General features: G+C 38.9%; 1 protein-coding gene across 2 annotated transcripts in view; it reads right to left on the reverse strand.

The window, feature by feature from the left end:
- LOC145347751 (uncharacterized) overlaps positions 1-20,643 on the reverse strand; it is a 32,533-nt gene that overhangs the window by 6,699 nt on the left and 5,191 nt on the right. The window contains exons 2-7 of one of the 2 annotated variants that reach the window (XM_080195536.1): positions 18,228-18,277; positions 17,043-18,134; positions 14,644-14,853; positions 12,654-12,704; positions 5,760-5,834; positions 4,068-4,437 (exon numbers count right to left, since the gene is read on the reverse strand). In XM_080195536.1, the coding sequence (XP_080051662.1) occupies positions 4,068-4,437; positions 5,760-5,834; positions 12,654-12,704; positions 14,644-14,853; positions 17,043-18,134; positions 18,228-18,246 (1,817 nt within the window). In that variant the 5' untranslated portion in view covers positions 18,247-18,277. Of the gene's footprint in view, positions 1-4,067; positions 4,438-5,759; positions 5,835-12,653; positions 12,708-14,643; positions 14,854-17,042; positions 18,135-18,227; positions 18,278-20,643 lie in introns of both variants that reach the window. The other variant, XM_080195535.1, reaches the window with a different exon arrangement.

The following is a 20,643-nucleotide window of genomic DNA, read 5'->3' on the forward strand; positions in this document are numbered from 1 at the left end:
GGAACCATGGATAGATACTCTATTATAGTTCTGGCTTTAGTTCTCAATTTTACAATACCATATACTATCAAGATGGGGTAAAAACAGGATCAGGAAGCTAGCATAAATTGTATAATTGAGTAGTATAATTATATGGAGAATCAGAAACAACTTCCTCATCACATATACATGACAAAAAGTTGATAATAACCCTCCACCCAGATAATGCATTAATCCTACTCATGCCGATTAAGAAATACTGAGAAATGTAAAGAAAATGAGTATCCATTTTATAGTGATCACTAACAGTGCAAGTTATAGGGGTTTAGGCCCTGTTTACATCAATGGGGAGGAAGCGGACATGGGTCGAAAGCTTCAAGTTTCTAGCTGTCCAGATCACCAAAACCTGTCCTTGTCCCTCATGCTGATGCTATAGTTAAGACAGTCCACCAATGCCTCTACTTTCTCAGGAGTCTAAGGAAATTTGGCATGTCCGCTATGACTCTCACCAACCTTCACAGATGCACAACAGAAAGCATTCTTTTCTGGTTGTATCACACTTGGCATGGATTCTGCTCTGTCCAAGACGACAAAAAACTACAAAGGGTTGTGAACGAAGCCCAATCTTTCATGCAAACCAGTCTCCCATCCACTAACTCAGTCTACACTTCCTGCCACTTCGGAAAAGCAGCCAGCATAATCAGAGATCCCACGCACCCTGGACATACTCTCTTCCACCTTCTTCTATCAGGAAAAAGATACAGAAATCTGAAGATACGTATCAACCGACTCAAGGACAGCTTCTTCCCTGGTGCCATCAGACTTTTGAATGGACCTGTCATATTAAGTTGATCTTTCTCTACACGCTAGCCATGACTGTAACATTACATTCTGCACTCCTTTCCTTCTCTACGTATGGTATGCATGGTCTGCAGAAGTGCAGTAAACAATACTTTTCACTGTATACTAATACATGTGACAATAATCAATTAAAATTTAAAAAAAAAAATCGCTTGAAATGTCCAATCTTATGACAATCAATGTTGTCAAATATTTGTCTTCCAGTTGTTCTTTTTCACTTGTTGGTTAGGTACAAGGCACATGCAGACATTATGAAGTTTTGTTCTATTATATATAAAGCAACATTATATATAATAGAACAAAACTTCATAATGTCGCTTTATATGTAGAACAAAACTTCATAAAGCACTGATGTTCTAATTTACTGTTTGTAATGTTCCTAGGGTAAACCATAATGTCACAAAAGAAAGCTCTACATAGAATATCTGCTCTCGCACAGTATCCAAGTATGAAATACATGTGAAGGGCCAACAATGTAACAGTACCTTAATAAAATCTTAATAAACCTTAATAAAACAAATTTAGAATTATATGATATTTAGTTTGTTTTATTCATTCGTGGGATGTGGGTATCACAGGCTGGGCCAGTATTTATTGCCCATCCCTGATTGCCCTGCTAGGTCATTTTAGAGGGCATTTAGGAATCAACCATATCATTTTGGGTCTGGAGTCACATGTAGGCTAGACCAGGCAAGGATGGCAGATTTTCCTTCCCCAAGGGACGTTAGTGAACCACATGGGTTTTTACAACAATTGACAACATCTTCACAGTCATCATTAGACTTTTAACTCCAGATTATTATTGAACTAAAATTTCACCATTTGCCATGGTGGGATTCAAACACAGATTCCCAAAGAATTACCTGGGATCTCTGCATTATTAGTCCAGTGAAAGTACCACTGCGCCACCACCGTAGGATAAGTAACATGTTGAACAGTTTAAAATTCCAAAATAATAAGAACAGTAAAAACCTTTGACGAAGATTGCCTTATGCAAATAATTTTGGATGATGAGGACTGATAGATCATTTAAAATATCCCCTAAATGTGACAGAGTGGTAACATACAGACCTGGAACAATGCTTACACATTGAAACTTATGAAAAATGCACTCAAACGCACATTTTACTTTGCATTTGAATTTAGTAACAGAACTGTGACGTACCTATGATGGGTAGAAACTACCTCAATGATGAAATGTTTTTGGTGATAAATATGTAATTGGTTTATAAAGAAGTTTGATTGAATCCAAATCTTTGTTAAAGTAATTCCAACATGTAAACATCTACTTAAAAAAAGTACTAAAGATCTGATGGCTGGACTTTTCAACAGGAGCAGTTCCAGGTCTGACCTTTTTGTATTCCCTTTATTCAGTAAAATTCTTACATTCTGTAAGTCATCAAAATTTCATATCAATGTATGAGAAGTAGTACTTTGTGTGTTTTGGGTGCCCACTATCAGCATTCGATAAAGATAGATAACTAAATCAAGGGTAAAATCTCTCCACTCACCTCTACCTTAGAATAACACCCCATTTGCATCAGTATGAATTTTTCAACTTCCCACACCAGCCATCCTTAAAAATTGTGAGGGCAGGACTGCAAATTGTATGATATGAGCCAGTTACAAGTTTGTCAGATATTCTCTGTGGTACTGTAATGCTGGTCACTCCTGTAAAGGCCCAAACAAAAGCTACCATTCAGACCATCTTTAGACAAATCCCATCACTGAGTAGCTGCTATTTCTCCTTCAGACAAACTATCTGACAAAATGTTTACTAAATTATAAGAAATTAAGGAGGAATGTGATTTCTCTAAAAGATTTGGTTTCCAACTCCTCTAAATCATTACAGATGAGGAAACCAATACAAATATTGGACAAATTATTTCATGTTTGACACATCCAAGTTACCAACTTGCTGGGAGGAATTATGCAGGCCAAGTTAAAGCATAAGCTTTTTCTTGCTGCATGTTTGATGGACTTTACATGGGGAAATCTCAAGAATGGAAGTTGCTATTTGTTTTCATGATACCCTAGGACCACGACTGTGAAGACTATCCAATCAAGAAGTTCAGGCCTAAGTTTGCACTGAACCAAGTTGACATGAAAACAGGTTGACAATACAAAGAATAGTACCTGATATGTATAATAAATTATACCTAAAGTAACAAATGATAACCAGTAACTTCAATATAGTTAAAAAATGATTCACATGAAATCAATTGAAATTGATAACATGGTTGCCTACATTACATCTACCATTTGAAAGGATAGAAAGGAAGGCGAATTAGATACCTCAATATATCATCCGTGTTCCAATCTATTTTGTATGAAGTATATTGATAACATTCTCTCTTCTGAAAATTGTAAATTTAACACATTAACGCATCAATATTTCTTGCATTCAAATCATCTTAACTTGTACTATATGAATTATGAAATTCACTTTAAAACAAAAACACTAGCAAGCAAATAGATAACTGAATAGCTTGAAAGGACTCTATCCTTTCTAGCATCTTCCAGATAAAATTCACCACTGTGTTTTTTAAACAAGCATTATCAAGCTGTCTCAACTTACAAGAGGTGTCAGTAGATGTTATGTGTAATTGCAATTTAGAGCCTCATCTGCCAGGAGCATTCATTTGCAAACCACAAACTCACTCCACCATGACGTTCTATTGGGTTTATAAAATTAGCCATATAGATTACTAGTTAATAACTGGCTGTTCATGCTGGTAAATTCCATAGTTGAGTTTCTTTTACCTACTGGATTAGTAATATTGAATTGTTGTGATTGCTTTTCAAAGCGAATAAGATTCAAAAATAATTCTGCATGAGTAAATGTCAGCCATTGTAGCATTTAATCATCTGTTTTTAATCATTATTAAGATGCTCCCAAACAAGATTTAAGTAATTGCTTTGACTGGTGGGGCAAGTTGATCCAGGATTTAGACATCTCCTCGCCACCAAACATTTGAGCATTTTGCCTGAATGGAAGAAGGGGAAACAAAAGACTTCTCCTTCTTCACCTACCATAAACAATTTTCTCTCTCTACTTTCCTACTAGGGAATTAGCTATATCTGATAAAACTCACCTCCTAAGTGAATAAAAAAGTCAGCCAAGCTTGGGATTCATACTCAGGTCTTCTTGTGATGGGTCCAACATTGAACTCACATTAGCTAATTACCTTGAGTTGCTCTCAATTAAATAGAGATTAGCCACTTGCCTTGCTGCATATATTTCTGAAGCTGCAGCGTGCTCTGCTATCGTGCTGGCACATTCATCGACAGGAAAGTAACCAAGGTTCAGCTGATGAAAATTTTCAGTCAGTGTTTTTGCCTCTCCTTCGCATAGTCGGGTAAATGACGTATGCAGAGTCCGGTCATAACCAGTTACAGGCAGATCTAGAAGCTGGCGAATGTCAAAGCGGTTATCCCTCCTTAGTCTCAGGTAGCTTTTGATGACTGTTTTAGACATTTTTTCAGGAGGGATAATACGTCTTCTAATCTCCCCTTTAGTTACAGGATATTTAACTTTTCTCTTCTTATCATCTGCTGAGGGGAGCAAAGCAGGTACATGGGCAACAACAATTTGTTCTGCAACAAAAACAAAACAATAATATTATGTATTTTCTGATTTCAAATGAGGGACTAGAAAATTGCAATTCAATTAAATGAGATTTTTGGTACAATTTTGTATATCCTAGACTCTCAGCATACCCAAGATGATGAATCAGTGGGTGGGACTGCGGGAAAACACACTTCTATGTACACACATCACGGTGACTTAATCTTATTAAAACGTGAATGATGCTCAAAATGACCAAAGTTCTGATGTTATAGATTTTTATCCCATATTCTAATTGTTTATATTACACACAACTGCCATTCATGCAAACATTTTCTGTTTTGTTTGATGTGGGTAGGGAAAGGTCAATGTATACAATGATTTTCCATTATACCTTGTTAGAATGTAACCAGTGACAACTTTGTATTGGATGTAGTGGGACCAACGGGGACAAGACGTAAGGGTCAGTTGACCCAGTAAAACAGAGAACCAAATAGAGTGATGTAATAGTCAGCTGACTCACAATAAATAAGGAACTATGTAGAATTGTGGGTAGCTTGGAATGGTCCAGGGTGAGATCCGAAGTTTGGAGTAATGATGTTTCTTCATTAAACACTTTCTTTGATTTATAAATTGGAGTACATTTTGGTGTATTTTCATTAGCTGCTTTTTGAAGAGTTCCTGCTGAAGAAACTTACTTTCCTACATACAGTAGAATTTTATCAGGGTCTATGTTAATAAAACAAATTTAAGCAACATTACTCTTCTACATGAATGAGATATTTGTTAATCAAGTTATATTATGTTAATAGAACTGTTAAAACGATTTAAGTTATGAATGAGCTATGTAGTCTATTGCCATAAATATCAATACAAGACTTAAATGTCGGATTACAATGTTGTGGATGCCAGTTTAAAAATTGTATAGAAGATTTGAATATTGTGAATTTAACATACAATTATGTTAAAGAACATAAATTGAGATGAATATTTTCTAACTGGGAAACTAAGATTAAGGACATTATTACTTACAACAAATATTCAACTGTATATTTTCCTTATATTACTCAGCAGTATATGGTTCCCAATATCACATTTATTGCTGCTGATAAAATCTGCAATTCTCTTTTTGAAAACTGACTTGCATACAAATGTTCCATCAACGCAATTAAAATTAAAATAAATGCACTTTATTGTCAAATATTTCAATCAACTTAAATATATTAAGAAACATTTTAAATAATTACTTTAAGGTAACTTGATACATTTATGATTTTATTTATTCACAAAAATAATTTAGTACTACCACAAACTAAAGCTATATCCTGTTAAACGTTTTAAACGATAGTACCTTCATCCATTGCTGCAGCATTGAGCATGTTACAAGATGGATAGGGATTAACGAGCATTAACTCTGGTCCTGAATCTGAAACATAAATTTTAAGAAGTCAGATAATAAGTGTTCAAATTATTTTCACATTTAAAAAAAAAATCCCAAGTAACTTAAAATCCACTAAATCTGGGTGCACAGTTCTTTTACTCATGAACACTCAAGCGCACTGAAGAAAATTACTGTAAGCAAAGCAATGCAATTTACATACGGGCTTTATACTGAATCAGATCTATTTGGCACAGTGGTTAGCACTGCTGCCTCACAGCACTAGGGACTTGGGTTCAATTCCAGCCTTGGGTGTCTTGTGTGGAGTTTGCATGTTCTCCTAGTGTCTGCATGGGTTTCCTCTGGGTGCTCAGGTTTCCTCCCACAATCCATGAATGACCTTCTTCTACACTGTAGAAATTCTACAGGCCTGAAACTATGCTATGGAATAGGCGGATATGAAACTCCTTTCTCTTTCACAATTATCAGATGTAATCTATTTGTTTTAAATGCAGTAGTTAATATTAAGTGTTCATAAATTAATATCACAAGGAATATCATGATCACAAATTTACTTCCTGATTCAACAATGAGATTTCAGTGTAAAGATGGTACAGATTGAAATAAGCACAATGACTAAAGAAGAAAGCATCCAAACTCCTTCAATTTTGTGACTGCATTATAACTTCTTCCTATACACCAAAATGTATTCAACATGACACTACCAAAAGCAAAGCAGTGTTTGCAGAAGATCTGTTTATGCTTCAAACATGGTTCAGCAGTGTATTAGCTAATACATTACCCTAGCATCAACTTTCAGGACGATTCACAAACTGTATGGTGACTTTGGTTTTGTTTTCAAAACATGGAAGTGTCACTGGCTAGGCTGCCATTTATTGTCCAGTCCAATTGCCCTCGAGAAGGTAGTGCTGAACTGCCTTTTTGAACCACTGCAATCCCTGTGGAGTAGGCATACCCACAGTGCTGTTAGGCAGGAATTCCAGGATTTTGATCCAGCGACAATCAAGGAATGGCAATATATTTCCAAATCAAGATGGTGAATAGCTTGGAGGGGAACTTCAAAATGATTCTGTTCCCACGTATCTGTTGCCCTTATCCTTCTAGATAGTAGTGGTTATGTGTTTGGAAGGTGCTGCCTAAGGAGCACTGAGGAGTTCCTGCAATGATCTTGTAGATGGTACACACTGCTGCCACTGTCGGTGGTGGAGGGAGTGAATGTTTATGGACATTATGGAATGTCAATCAAGCAGGCTGTTTTGCCTTAGATGGTGTCAAGCTTCTTGAGTGTTGTTGAAGCTGCACTCATCCAGGTAAGGGGAGAGTATTCCAACGTACTCCTGACTTGGGTCTTGTAGATTGTCAACACATTTTGGGAGTCAGGAATTACTTGCCACAAGGTCTCTAGCCTCTGACCTGCTCTTGTAGCCACAGTATTTTTATGGCTAACCCAGTTTAATTTCTAGTCAAAGGTAACCCCCAGGATGTTGATATTGTGGGATTCAGTGAAGGCAATGCCATTGAATGTCAAGGGGTGACAGATTCTCCCTTGTTGGAGATGACCAACGTCTGGAACTGGTTGTTATTGCAGTTGGACATGAATTGCTTTAGTATCTGAAGAGTTACAAATGGTGCTAAGCATTGTGCCATCATCAGCAAACATTCCCACTTCTGATTTTATGACAGAAGGAAGAAAGGTAATTGATGAAGCAGCTGAAGGTGGTTGTGTCTAGGGCACTCCCCTGAGTGATGTCCTGGAACCAAGGTGATGAACTTTCAAAAGGGCCTTCACTCCATGGGCAAGAAGTTTACATGCAACTCCACCCAATTCTGTACAGCACAAACTGTCAGCACTCTGTCCACTTGGATCAAAACTGTTTCTGAACACCTACCTTTTGTAAACACTAGAGAGTTTAACATCCCTCCTCGCCACCCAAGCCCTTGGCATCTAAACCTTGCACATCGGAGATAACAAAATACACATTAAACGTCACAGCCTGATTCATTTGATTTCTGATACCACAAAATAACTTGCTCCTCAATCAAAATACAGGGCTCTTAAAACCACAGAGAGCGGAAGAACTTGAACTTTACAGAAAAGACAATTCTGAAAGATTTTACTCCAGACCAGGATTCCTAACGACTGAATCAGATCCAAAGTGTATACCGGAGTTCCAGTAAAGCTCTATGCTTGGCCGATTCCTGCTCATTTCTACTAAGTTCAAGCTCTTGAACTAAACCCCAGCTGTTTCACTACATTTTAGAGGCAAGTATTCCCAAAGTTCTCAAAGTCAGCCATACAATCTCAATAGAATGGGAAAGACCCCTAAAACTGTGCACAGTTCCATTATTCTGCCTTAACTGACAATAAAACACTGACCAAAACATTGCCCTCTTGCTGGAAACCTTGCATCCTGGCTTAGTCCATCTGAAATAAAATAAGGACAGATCTTGGAGGATTAACACCAGGATATCACTCAGCGTAGTAAATCACAACTCCCTCCATCGTGTTCTCCCTGAATGCAAAACAAATCTTCAACCAGTTAGTTTGGAACTTCCTTTTCACTCTGTACAGATCCCAGTGAGCACCCAACATCCTGTCAACACCAATGATTCCTGCAAATTTCCCCTTTATATATGGAGCAGGCAGAGATGCTTCTGATTCTTATCTGCTCACTCTGGTTAAACAAAATACTAGCAATAACTGTAAGAATACGCTTCATAATATGCATGCCACAAAGTAAAATACACATTACACTAATGTAATTATCACTACCACCTCTCAAACTATCAATAAATTTGAACAGCCCTTGGATCGCAAAGCCAACTTTAGCAAAATGAGGAACAATCTTTGCCTAAGGTATTCACAAACAAAACTGAGAAGTTGACTTTCAATTTGACAAAGACAGATTTTGATTGCCCAATCAAAACAGTAAAAGACCAAACTATGTGGCAAGAATATTCTCCACCACCAGCAATTGCACCATGCTGAAGAGATATCCACCTCCACTGCTTGAAAGATCTAATACCAACATTAATGACCATCTTCTCTACATTCCTAGCAGCACTATGGGTGTACCATATACCATGGACTGCATCAATTCAAGGCAGCAGTTCACCACCACCTTCGAGGGTAATTAAGCATGGGCAATGAATGCTGGCCTTACCAGCAATGCCAAAAAAAATCTTCCAAATAGCACCTATCCATATTTCAGCACATCAATTCTGACATCTCAACAATTACATTTGCTAGCTCTTCTAGTCATGGAGGAGTTTAAGGATGTAATGAGAGCAGCTCCAATTTTTGTACCAGAAGTCTGGGGTGTGAGCAAAACCTCCTTAGCTATAAATATTGCTCGATGATTACGAATACTGTGTGCACTTAGTTAGAGTCTTTAATACCATCTGATGATTTTTCCCTGCACTGATTCCATTTGCTGGTATCCCTTCCTATCATATTCTGATTGTCATTAATATATCGCTACCCTACACTATTGCCTTGTCCTTTCACATTATTTCTAAATCTCCCTCTCATGATCCCCCACCCAAACTACTTAGCTTAAAGCTCTCTCTACAGCCTTAATTATACAATTCGCCAGGACACTGGCTCCATCATGGTTCAAGTGAAGGCTGACCCAACAGCACAGCTTCTTCTTTCCCCAGTACTTAGTGGCCTATGAACTAAAATCCATTTCATCCACACCAATCCTTCAGCCACGCATTTAACCCTCTGCTCTTATTGACCTGATACCAATTTACTCATGACCCAGATAGTAATCCGGAGATCGTTATCTTTGTGGTTCTGGTTTATAATATAGCCCCTAGCTGCTCCGTCTTATCTATGTCATTGGTACCAATGTGGATTATGATGACTGGATAATTCTCCTCCCACTCCAAGTTCCTCTCTAGCCTCAAGACGCCCTTAACTCTGGTACCAGGAATGCAACACAGGCTTCAGGACCCATGCTCTAGGCTGCATAGAATTGTGTATATTCCCCCTAACTTTACTGCTGTCTACACTCCATTTACTTCTCCCACTTGAATGGTCCCCTGCACCATGGTGCTATAGTCAGTGTGCTCATCCGCTCTTCAGTCCCTTCTTTATTTCACACCAGCTCCAAGAACTTCAAAACAATCAGACAAGTGCAAAGACCGAGTCTCCTTTCTGCTTCCTTCTGGATCCCCAGATATGCTTCACACAAAGTCACACCCTTCTATACCTGACTACTTTTCCAGGAAGCAATCATACTCCTCAGGTTAGGTAAACTACATTTAGTCTGTAGGCTGCCCACTGAAGTGCTCATTTGAGTCTTCCGCAGAAGAACCCATTTGACTCCACCCTCTGGCAAGCTGGAACCTGTGTTAACCTTGAACTCTGCCGTAGTATGGCACACCCAAACTGAACTGAAGTTTGGCAGGTACATCGTGTTGTGTTGTCGTACACCTTCATCAAGTTGGTTCCTCATTGTCAGGTACATCTGATAGTGCTCCTAGTATGCAGTTCTATACTCTAGACAGAGCAGAGCTGGCTTGATGGTGATGCTGTAGTGAGTGATGTGGTTACAGGCATACAATTTTGCTTCGGTTGATGGTGTACACGCTGTCTCCTCTGTCTCGGGGTGGGAGTCCAATATTAAAGTGTAAGATCTGTTCTTAATCTATGCCACTTTGCTTGCTGTTAAAGTGAGCAGCACCATGGAAGCTATCTTTAATGAAAACAGGACTTGGTCTGTGTGAAGGCTATTACGTCACTTATCAATACTATCATGGACAGATGCAATCTGTGTGAATCAGTGAGTGCAAGGTTGATTAAGAGATTTATTCCCTCATTTTGGTTCTCTTATCACAAGCCCAGCATGGCAGCTATGCCTTCACGGTTTTGCCACCTGTCTTTATAATATCCAGAATCACAGAAATCCAATAGTGCAGAAGGAGGCCATTCGACCCATCGAGTCTGCACTGACAACAATCCCACCCAGGCCCTTTTCTTGTAACCGCACATAATCTCCCTGACACTAAGGGGCAATCCCACTTGTTCCCCATAACCCCAGTATTTACCCCACTATTCCCCCTAACCTACACATCTTCAGGCACTAAGGGGCAATGTAACATGGCCAATCCACTCAACCTGCACATCTTTGGAATATTAGAGTTATCTTTCTGTGTCTAGTTTTGATCTCCTTACTTGAGAAAGGATATACTGGCACTGAAGATTCACTAGGTTGATTCCGGAGTTGAGAGGGTTGGCTTACGAGAACAGACTGAGCAGACTGGGGCCAAACTCATTGGAATTCAGAAGCATGAGGGGAGATCTTATAGAAACATATGAGATTATGAAGGGAATAGATAAGATAGAAGCAGGGAAGTTGTTTCCACTGGCGGGTGAAACTAGAACTAGGGGGCATAACCTCAAAATAAGGAGAAGCAGATTTAGGACAGAGTTGAGGAGGAACCTCTTCACACAAAGGGTTGTGAATCTGTGGAATTTCCTGCCCAATGAAGAAGTTGAGACTACTTTGTTGAATGTTTTTAACGCAAGGATAGATAAATTTTTGAACAGTAAAGGAACGAAGGGTTATGGTGAGCAGGTGGGTAAGTGGAGCGGAGTCCACAAGAAGATCAGCCATGATCTTATTGAATGGCGGAGCAGGCTCGAGGGGCCAAATGGCCTATTCTTGCTCCTAGTTCTTATGTTCTTTCACGATGAGCATTGGCGTCCTCGAAGCAGATTTTCTGTTCCCTTGCTACTGTCAGTTTCCTCAAGTTGAAGGAGGGCAGAAAACGGTAATGAACAGGAATTTTATTTGATCTAAGACAAATTATTAGACTCAAGAGTTCTGGTCTTCCTGATTTCTTATTTACTCTCCCCTAGCTGTATACTATGGTATCCCCAGCTCTTGATGTTTACTCTGCCAGCAGAATTTGGGTTGCTTGTCAGTGGGTACGATTTTCTAAGTATGACCACGTCAGATTATTGAGTTCATAGTCTATGGGATAAGCTTTCCAAACTTTAGTACCAGTCTCCAATTTGCTGTGAAGAAAACCTTGCAGCATCTAATGGGCTGGATGTACATTTGTCATGTCCCAATTCAACATCTAGACTGCAGTCAAGGAACCCGTACGGTTTATTTCTTATTTTTATTCTGAGTGTTCAGACAACTATGTAGTTTGCCAGGCTGTTTCAGAGGCCAACTAAAAATCTACATTCTTATCACAACAGGTAAAGACACAAGTTTCCATCTCTAAAGGACATAAGCGTGCCAGTTAAATTTTCACAGCAATCCTACAGCTTTACAGTCATCTTGACTATGATCAGCTCTATATATTTTTAAAAAATTCAAATTCTTGAACTGTCAAGGTGGGATTTGAGTTTTGACTCTCTGGATTATTAATCCCATAATCACTATCACCATACTTATGTCGCAACAAGGAACCAAGAACAGCAAAGGAAAGGTATAGACACATCTATGTTTGATTCTCCAATCAATACAGGAAATTATTGTTCACTACTTAAACATAAGCAAAAAAAGTATTAAGCACACATTTCAGCTTTAAAAACAAGAATTGGCATTTATATCTCCATCTCTGCAATCTCAAGACTTTTCAAGGGGCTTACAACTAACAAAGGACTTTGAGATATGGAATCTATTGCAAGGTAGGACATGCAGCAGATAAGGTGAGCACAGCAAGGTCCCACAAACAGCATTGACAGAATGGCCAGATAACGTGTTCATGACGGAGGTTATATTGGCCAGGATAGTGGGAGAACACAACTAAAATTCAACAGATCTATTTAGGAAAACAAATCTTGCAATTGAAGATGCATTTTATTTTTAAAAAATTGGCTACCTTCTGTAATTCTGTCTTCCATATCTTGATCAACTTTGCTCCTTTCCAGCGCTGCTGTTGTAAGAAACAGTGGCATTAGAAAAACTGCTATTTCTGCAAAGTTTTTATTGTAAACTTTAAAAGTTTTCCTTATATCAAGTGTGTTGCCTTTTTTTTACAATTTATTTTTAAAACCAAGCTACTCATAAGGGACTAGTGAAATTGATTTATTTTGTGATTGCATTAGAAGATATTTTGTTGGCAAAAATCATATGGAGTTCTGAAGATTGAAGGCAAAGTACAACTTAATAAGTCTGCAGTTTTTGAATTCCTTTCACAGGTTTAATTTTTCACAGGTACAATCATAACACAAAACCTCATTCAGCCAGAATGCTCAGCAGAGTTTGTCTCCACAATCTCCTGAGGCATGTGCTGATCAATTGAGATTCCACATCAGGAATATTCAGAAAATCAACCTTTCAACCAAAGGGTTTGGATCCAACAAAATTCTCACTAAGTAATACCTGTAATATGGTGTTAGAAATATATAGGATGTGTGCTAGAAAACAGGAGAATTATTCATGTAGCAACTGCTTCATTGATTGCAGTTAAAAAGGTTAAAATAGTGGGCAATGGAAGATTGAATTCACCAGGCTATTTCAGCAACAATGAGGTTTTCCCAAAAGGTATTTCCCTTTTTCATTCCCTTGGCCTCAAAAAAAAGTCAATCCCTCCTACTTTTTCTGTAAGATCTCCCTGTACTGATTTTCTTTTTCCAACAACACCTCAGAGTATCCGCTTTCTTCTTTCGCCCATTCAGTAATGAATTTCTGTTCTTTCATATTCCTTTCCCAAATATTATGATCAGAGTAAAATCCAGGGCAGAATTTTCCCAACCAGCACAGGAATCATATTGGGCAGGACATGGACCATAAAACGTCCATTGACCTTGGGTGGGATTTTCGAGCCTTGGACGAGAGCGGCCGGAAAATCCTGCCCCAACCTTCTCCAAGATGATATGCCAAGGGTTGGGAAATTGGACTTGTGTCAATGTTTTCTTGTAGGCTTAGTAATCCCATACCAGACCCAGACAGATCCACGGAATTTCAGGATGGATAGTGGAGTCAGTCAGTCTGATGACCCAATAGATAATCACAAGGACCTAGCATCCTTTCCCCAGAAGGCTTGAGAGTCACTGCATTAATAGTCCAACTTGGAAATGCTTTGTAAAGCTTAAAAATATTCTATACTGGTATACTATGAACTCGTCACAATTAGTCTCCAGCACTACTCTTATTCACCACTGGATTACCCTGGGACCGTTCCTATACCAAGATTCACTGGGTTTAGGCAAGTAGATTTGTTATTATAGAGAATGAATGCAAACTCTATATCAGGTAAGCAAAGGTAGTTTTTAGTTTAGTGAGAAAAACTCTTAAGCATGGTGATAACATACAGAAACCAAACAGCTCATCTCTCTATCTCTGACACTACCCATCGTGGAGTATCACAACACCAGGTTAAAGTCCAACAAGTTTATTTGGAATCTCGAGCTTTCGGAGTGCTGCTCCTTCATCAGGTGAGTGATTAAAACCACTCATCTGATGAAGGAGCAGCACTCCGAAAGCTTGCGATTCCAAATAAACCTGTTAGACTTTAACCTGTGTTGTGAGACTTCTTACTGTACCCTCCCCAGTCCAATACCAGGATCTCCATATCATGACTAACCAGTTAAATCTCCTAAGGGATCATGCATTCACTCTACTCTCCCACTTCACCAGGATTTCTTTGTTGCTGTATTTCTAGAATGTAAAATGGCTAATAGTTGCACCTCAAATTGTATTATGGAAGTGATTTATGAAGGAATCCCTTTACGCCACATAATATGCAATTTAGGAGTCAAAGATAAGCCAAGCAGGATTTTGTTTTGTCTGCACTTTTATGAAAGATTTGCGTTGTATACGAAACAGGGAACAATTTGAAATCATAGTAAACATGAAAGCTCACTCACTTCCCAGCACTTCAAGTGTTGCTGAAACTGCTGCCCATCCAGCAGCACTGAAATACAACCTTGCATTTGATTGGATTCCAGCATTCAGCAGCAAATCTTCTTTTCCACTAAGATTCTCTGTTAAGACTTCAACATCAGATTCATTTGCTAAACGAACATTAGAGAAGACCTCATCCACTACATCAGCTTTCAAAATAGCGTGCAAGAACTCTGGCAATACAAAAACGAGGCACTGTTAGGGCTTTTATTAAATATATTACAAACCAACGTTTTTAAAAATCTAAGCTTGGCTCTACCTAACTAATACTTAACAATTTTCAACTGTAATGCTGTCGTGTATTGCAGAATTCATCCGTTCATATTGGCTTAATTAAGGAAAAACTATGATTCTTCAAAATTACAATTTTGACCATAACTCCCCATCACTGATGTTAAATGACACAGCCGGCATATTTTGATAATCCTGAATTGCATAACCTTAACTCAGATCCTGCATTTTTTGGATTCCAAATTAAAAATTGATCTTTGGTTTTCAGCATTCACATCTAATAGATTTAGGAAAGGATTTGAATCAGGGTCAGACAAAGGTTTGATCTTAAATCAATCTGGAGCAGCCACACAATAAGCAGCCACATATCCCTCATGTAGATAGCAAACTCAATACAGATTAGGGTCTTAAAAATGCTTTCTAACCAACTGTAGATAAATCTGTTGGAAATTGTATCCACTTATCTCATTCTATTATTCTCTTCTGCTGAAATTTTAATTTTTTAAAAGGATTTTAATTTAAAATAATGATTCAGTTATTCATGAGATGCCATATTGCATTATTTAAAAATTGGGCATGAGTCTTTCCTTCCAATTACTTTACAGTATTAACAAAATATGTAATCCTGTGCCCTTACCAGACCCACTATGTTTCATCACCAAAGAACAGCTATTTAATAATCTATTCCTACTGGTAGCACAACTTTCCCAGACAAAGGTAACTCATATTGCATGTGGTTGGCTTGAAAATATATTCAACACTAAGCTGGATCATTGAACAATTTAAGGAAAATATAGAATGTTCAATGTACTTCTAAAGAAATAAAAATTGTTTCTAGCTGAAATATGGCAAACAAACTTTTTATGTCTAGATAGAAAATAAAGTAGCAAAAATCATGTTAGGTTTTGCATAAGGTTAAATCTCATGGGATCCAGGGTGAGGTAGCGAAATGGATACAAAATTGGCTTGATAACAGAAGACAGAGGGTGGTTGTAGAGGGTTGTTCTTCTAACTGGAGGCCTATGACCAGCGGTGTGCCTCAGGGATCGGTGGCCATTGTGGTGAAAAAGGCATTTGGCATCTTGACTTCATTGGTCAGAACACTGAATACAGGAGTTGAGATGTCTTGTTGAAGTTGTACAAGACATTGGTAAGACCACACTTGCAATACTGTGTGCAGTTCCAATCACCCTATTGTAGAAAGAATATTTTTAAACTAGAAAGAGTGCAGAAAGGATTTAATAAGATACTACCAGGACTTGAGTTATAAGGAAGGATAGACTGGGATGATTCTCCCTGGAGCGTAGGAGGCTGAGGGGTGATCTTATAGAGGTGTACAAAATAATGAGGAGCATAGATCTGGATATTCATTATCTTTTCACAAAGGTAGGGGAGTCTAAAACTAGAGGATATAGGTTTAAGGTGAGAGGAGAGATGCACGAAAGGGTCTAGAGGGGCACTTTTTCACACAGAGGGTGGTGAGTGTCTGGAACAAGAGTAGAAGAGGTAGGTGCAATTTTGATTTTTCAAAAGTGTTTAGACAGTTACATGGGTAAGATAGGTATAGATAGATGTGGGCCAAACACAGGCAACCAGGACTAGCTTAGTGGTTAACAAAAGGGGGTAGCATGGACAAGTTGAGCTGAAGGACCTGCTTCCATGTTGTAAATCTCTATGACTCAATACTTCTTTTACCAGAAACATCAACAATAAACATGGTAACAAATGCAACTAATGTCCTAATTAAGTCACCTCAAAAAAGTTTTGGTCCATGTTTTTGTAATAAATATGTATAACAAAATAATGTTTCACCCAACAAATGTACTTATTAGCAGTTCAACAGTTTATGTTATTCTGCATTGACAATATTTCTAACTAAAATAGTGATTTAAAAGCAATAGATAGTTGACTATTGAACATTACAGCATAAATCTTTCTTGAGGGTAGAACCATGAAACATGGATGAACATTCACACAAATATATCATGTGCTCTCTGAAAGCACATTTTTTTCAGTTAAATAGGTTGCAAAATACAGTTTATCTGCATAGGTACTAAACAGCAGTTTAAGTGACTGTGAAAACACTTGGAACACTTTCTGATTCGCTAGCAAGTTTAAAAAATGTGGTTACCTCGAACCACCTCCTGCCCAGATGGTTCTGAAGGGTCACACTGTAATTCAGGATTGCCAACGTCAGAAGTTACACGATTATGGGTTAAGGGCCTAACATATTCAGAATCTAAAAGTGGCCCTAGATTTGATCCACTCCGTTCATGATTTGCCAGCTTGGCTGACCCAATGCAGTAGTCTCCAGTTGAAACATCCAATGGCTTCATGGTATTCTCCACTAAGCTTCCAGTTAAGCAAGGTCCTCTGGACATAGGATGAGGGGAGTGGTGTAGTTCTGCAATGTGAACTTTGCCATTACTACAGCGAGACATTATTGATGAACCGGAGCACTGATCATCGGGAACTGACGATGATCGTTTTCTATAGCCATTTGATACACTGCAACTGTCAGCTGAAGATATACTGTGTCCAGCTGATTGTCCTGTAGCCAAGGAACTATTACCCAAATGAAAATTTTTCAATTCTCGATTTTGACTTCTATTTTCATCTTTCATTACACATTGATCATTGAAGTCTAATGTTTCTTCTTTTTCTGTTTTTATGTGCAGGATATCTGGTTTCTTGCCAGCTTGTGTTTCACCCAGTGTGTCACTGACCCCCAATTTCCCCCTGTCATCAGCAAACATCGTTTCTCTCCACAAATGGTGGCTAGAAGGAATTTGTGCTGATGCCCCATTTCGGACTGCTTTATTGTCAGCAAGTAGAAAAGGCTTACAAGAGCCATCAAATGAATCAGTTTCTTTAGTTAAATCACCATCATTAGTCTTAATTCTGTGCGGCTTTCTTATTTGTGCAGCTGATGCTAACACATCTTCCAACTGCTTGGATTTTGAAGGCAGCTGGGCTCTGAATTTATCCTGATCGCACGGTAATGGACACATGCCTCCAGTCCACCAATGGTACGAGTGACCGGCTTCACACTCCCATAGAATAGCCAGGATTCCATTTTGGTGTTCTTCAACAATCTCCCTCCAAGTTGGGGTAAACGTACACTGGTTACCATGACAATGGGACCAAATCACCAACAGTTCAAGGTGTTCACGCGTTAAGTGAAACACTGAATTGGAATGACTCTCTTTTGAAAATGTATAATCTGGAAAGAAAAAAGGGAAAAATATTGAGAAAATCACCAAAAGTAACGTAAATGCTCACCATGGTTTATAAAACATTTTCCAATTCAACATACCTTTAGTTTTGACTTCCATGTTTTTAACATCAAATTTTGTCTTGTATTATCTGCAACAAATAAGAATGCAAAGTTGCTGGTGTAAATTACATTTTAAGTGGAAAAGGAGCATCGTTTAACTCAGAAAAAGTAGAAAACCATTACAAAAACAGCCGAATACTAACTCCAGAATAGTTTCCATCTTGGCCAATACTAAAAAAAATAGACTGGGCACATAGGCTAAAAATAGTGGGAACAGTCTAAAATCAGAGGCAGAACTTTCAGAAGTGAAAACAGAAACACTTTTACATGATAAAGGATGACTAAAGTTTTCAATTCCCTTCACAAATGCCCCTAAATCACTTGAGTTTAATCGGAGATTGATAGAATTTTGTTGGACAAAGTTATTCAGGGATATGGGAAAAGGCGGGTGTGCAGAGTTTGAATGCTGAATGGCAGTGGAAGAGACTAAATGGACTACTCTTGCTCCTGTGTTCCAACAGCAACCCATCTCCTGCTGAAACCTTCGTTCATGTATTTTCATCTTTTAACTCAATTTTAAAAATGTATTCATTTGTGGCATGTGTAGGTCGCTGGCTAGGCCAGTATTTGTTTCCCAAACCAATTACCCTCGAGAAGGTGGTGGTGAGCTGCTTTTTTGAACCACTGCAGTCAACGAGGTGTAGGTATATAAACAGTGCTGTTGGAAAGGAAGTTCCAGGATTTTGACCCAGCATCAGGAGTAATTAGGTTCTCCTAGGTAGTAGAGATTGCTGGCTTGAAAGGTGCTGTTAAAGGAATCTCGGTGAGTTCCTACAGTGCATTTTGTAGATGGTACACACTGCTGTGACTATGCATCGGTAGTGGAGGGAATGAATGTTTGTGGATAGGGTAAACTGTAAACAAGTAAACTGCTTTGTCCTGGATGGTGTTGAACTTCTTGATTGTTTTTGAAGCTGTACTCATCCAGGCAAGTGCAAAGTATTCCATCACTTGTGACTTGTACGTAGTGGACACATTCTGGGGAATCAGGAGTCAAATTATTTTCTGCAGAATTCTGACCTGCCCTTGTAGCCAAGTATCTACGTGGCTGGTCCAGTTCAGTTTCTGGTCAATGATAACTCACATGATGTTGAAAGTGGGGGGATTCAGCAATTGTAACGTTCTTGAATGTTAAGAGATGATGGTTAGATTCCCTCGTTGGAAATGGTCATTGCTTGGCATTTGTGTGGCATGAACATTACTTGCCTGAATATTCCAGGTCTCAAAGCATATAAACACAGACTGCTTCCGTATCTGAACAGCTGTGAATTGTGCAATCATCCTCACTTCCGACATCATAATGGAGGACCTTTAATGGACGCCTGCCTAATCTTCCATTCTTCACTTGCCATAAACTACAGCTCACCTAAAATGCTGCTGCCTATAATCTATCTGGTGCCAAGTTCCACTTATGCATCACACTGATACTGGTTTAAATTGACTCCCAGTCCCCTTCCCCTCACATTAAAAATACCCAACTTGGGTTCAAATGCATTCATGGTCTCGTTATTCTCTACATCTATCCTCCTGTTCTGGTTCGATTCCCAGCTTGGGTCACTGTCAGTGCGGAGTCTACACGTTCTTCCCATGTCTGGTGGGTTTCCTTCGGGTGTTCCGGTTTCCTCTCAGTCCAAAAGTCATGCTGGTTAGGTACATTGGCCATGCTAAATTCTCCCTCAGTGTACCCGAACAGACACTGAAGCATATCGACTAGGGGATTTTCACAGTAACTTCATTGCAATGTTAATGTAAGTCTACTTGTGACACTAATAAATAAACATTAAAACTTTAAAAACCCTCCAGGCCGATTAACCTCTAAGAACGCTTGCTTTCCCCCAACTCCAGCCTCTGTGGCTTCCCAAAATCCCTTTGCCCCACCTTTGGAAGCTGCCTAGGACACCAGGGGCGGAATTTTACCAACACACCCACCCGAGGTTCTAATGATCCCGCCTGAGGCCAACGGAGAATACTGTTCTCTGAGTCTTGCCCACCCCCAGAATTGGGGTAGGCGTGCCGATAAAATTCCGGTCAAGGTTTGGAATGCTCTCACTGAACCTCTCTACATCCATCAACCTCATAACCAATCTCTCTGACTAAACTTTAGTTAGTCTTCCCAATATTTCCTTCTTTAACGTGATGCTAAATTTTATGCAACTACACTTCCATGAAATACCTTGGGACTTTTTGTTTACATTAAAGGTGCAAATTTGTTGTTATAGAATCCCTACAGTGCAGAAGGAGGCCATGTGGCCCATCGAGCCTGCACCAACAACAATCTCACCTGGGTCTTAAGCCGTTAATCCCACATATTTACCCTGCTCATTGCCCTGAGACTAAGGGAGAAATTGACATGGTCAATCACCTTAACCCAGGCATCTTTGGACTGTGGGAAGAA

This window comes from Carcharhinus amblyrhynchos, chromosome 9 (genome assembly GCF_965287045.1).
Source record: "Carcharhinus amblyrhynchos chromosome 9, sCarAmb.v2.hapA, whole genome shotgun sequence".
Lineage (NCBI taxonomy): Eukaryota > Metazoa > Chordata > Chondrichthyes > Carcharhiniformes > Carcharhinidae > Carcharhinus > Carcharhinus amblyrhynchos.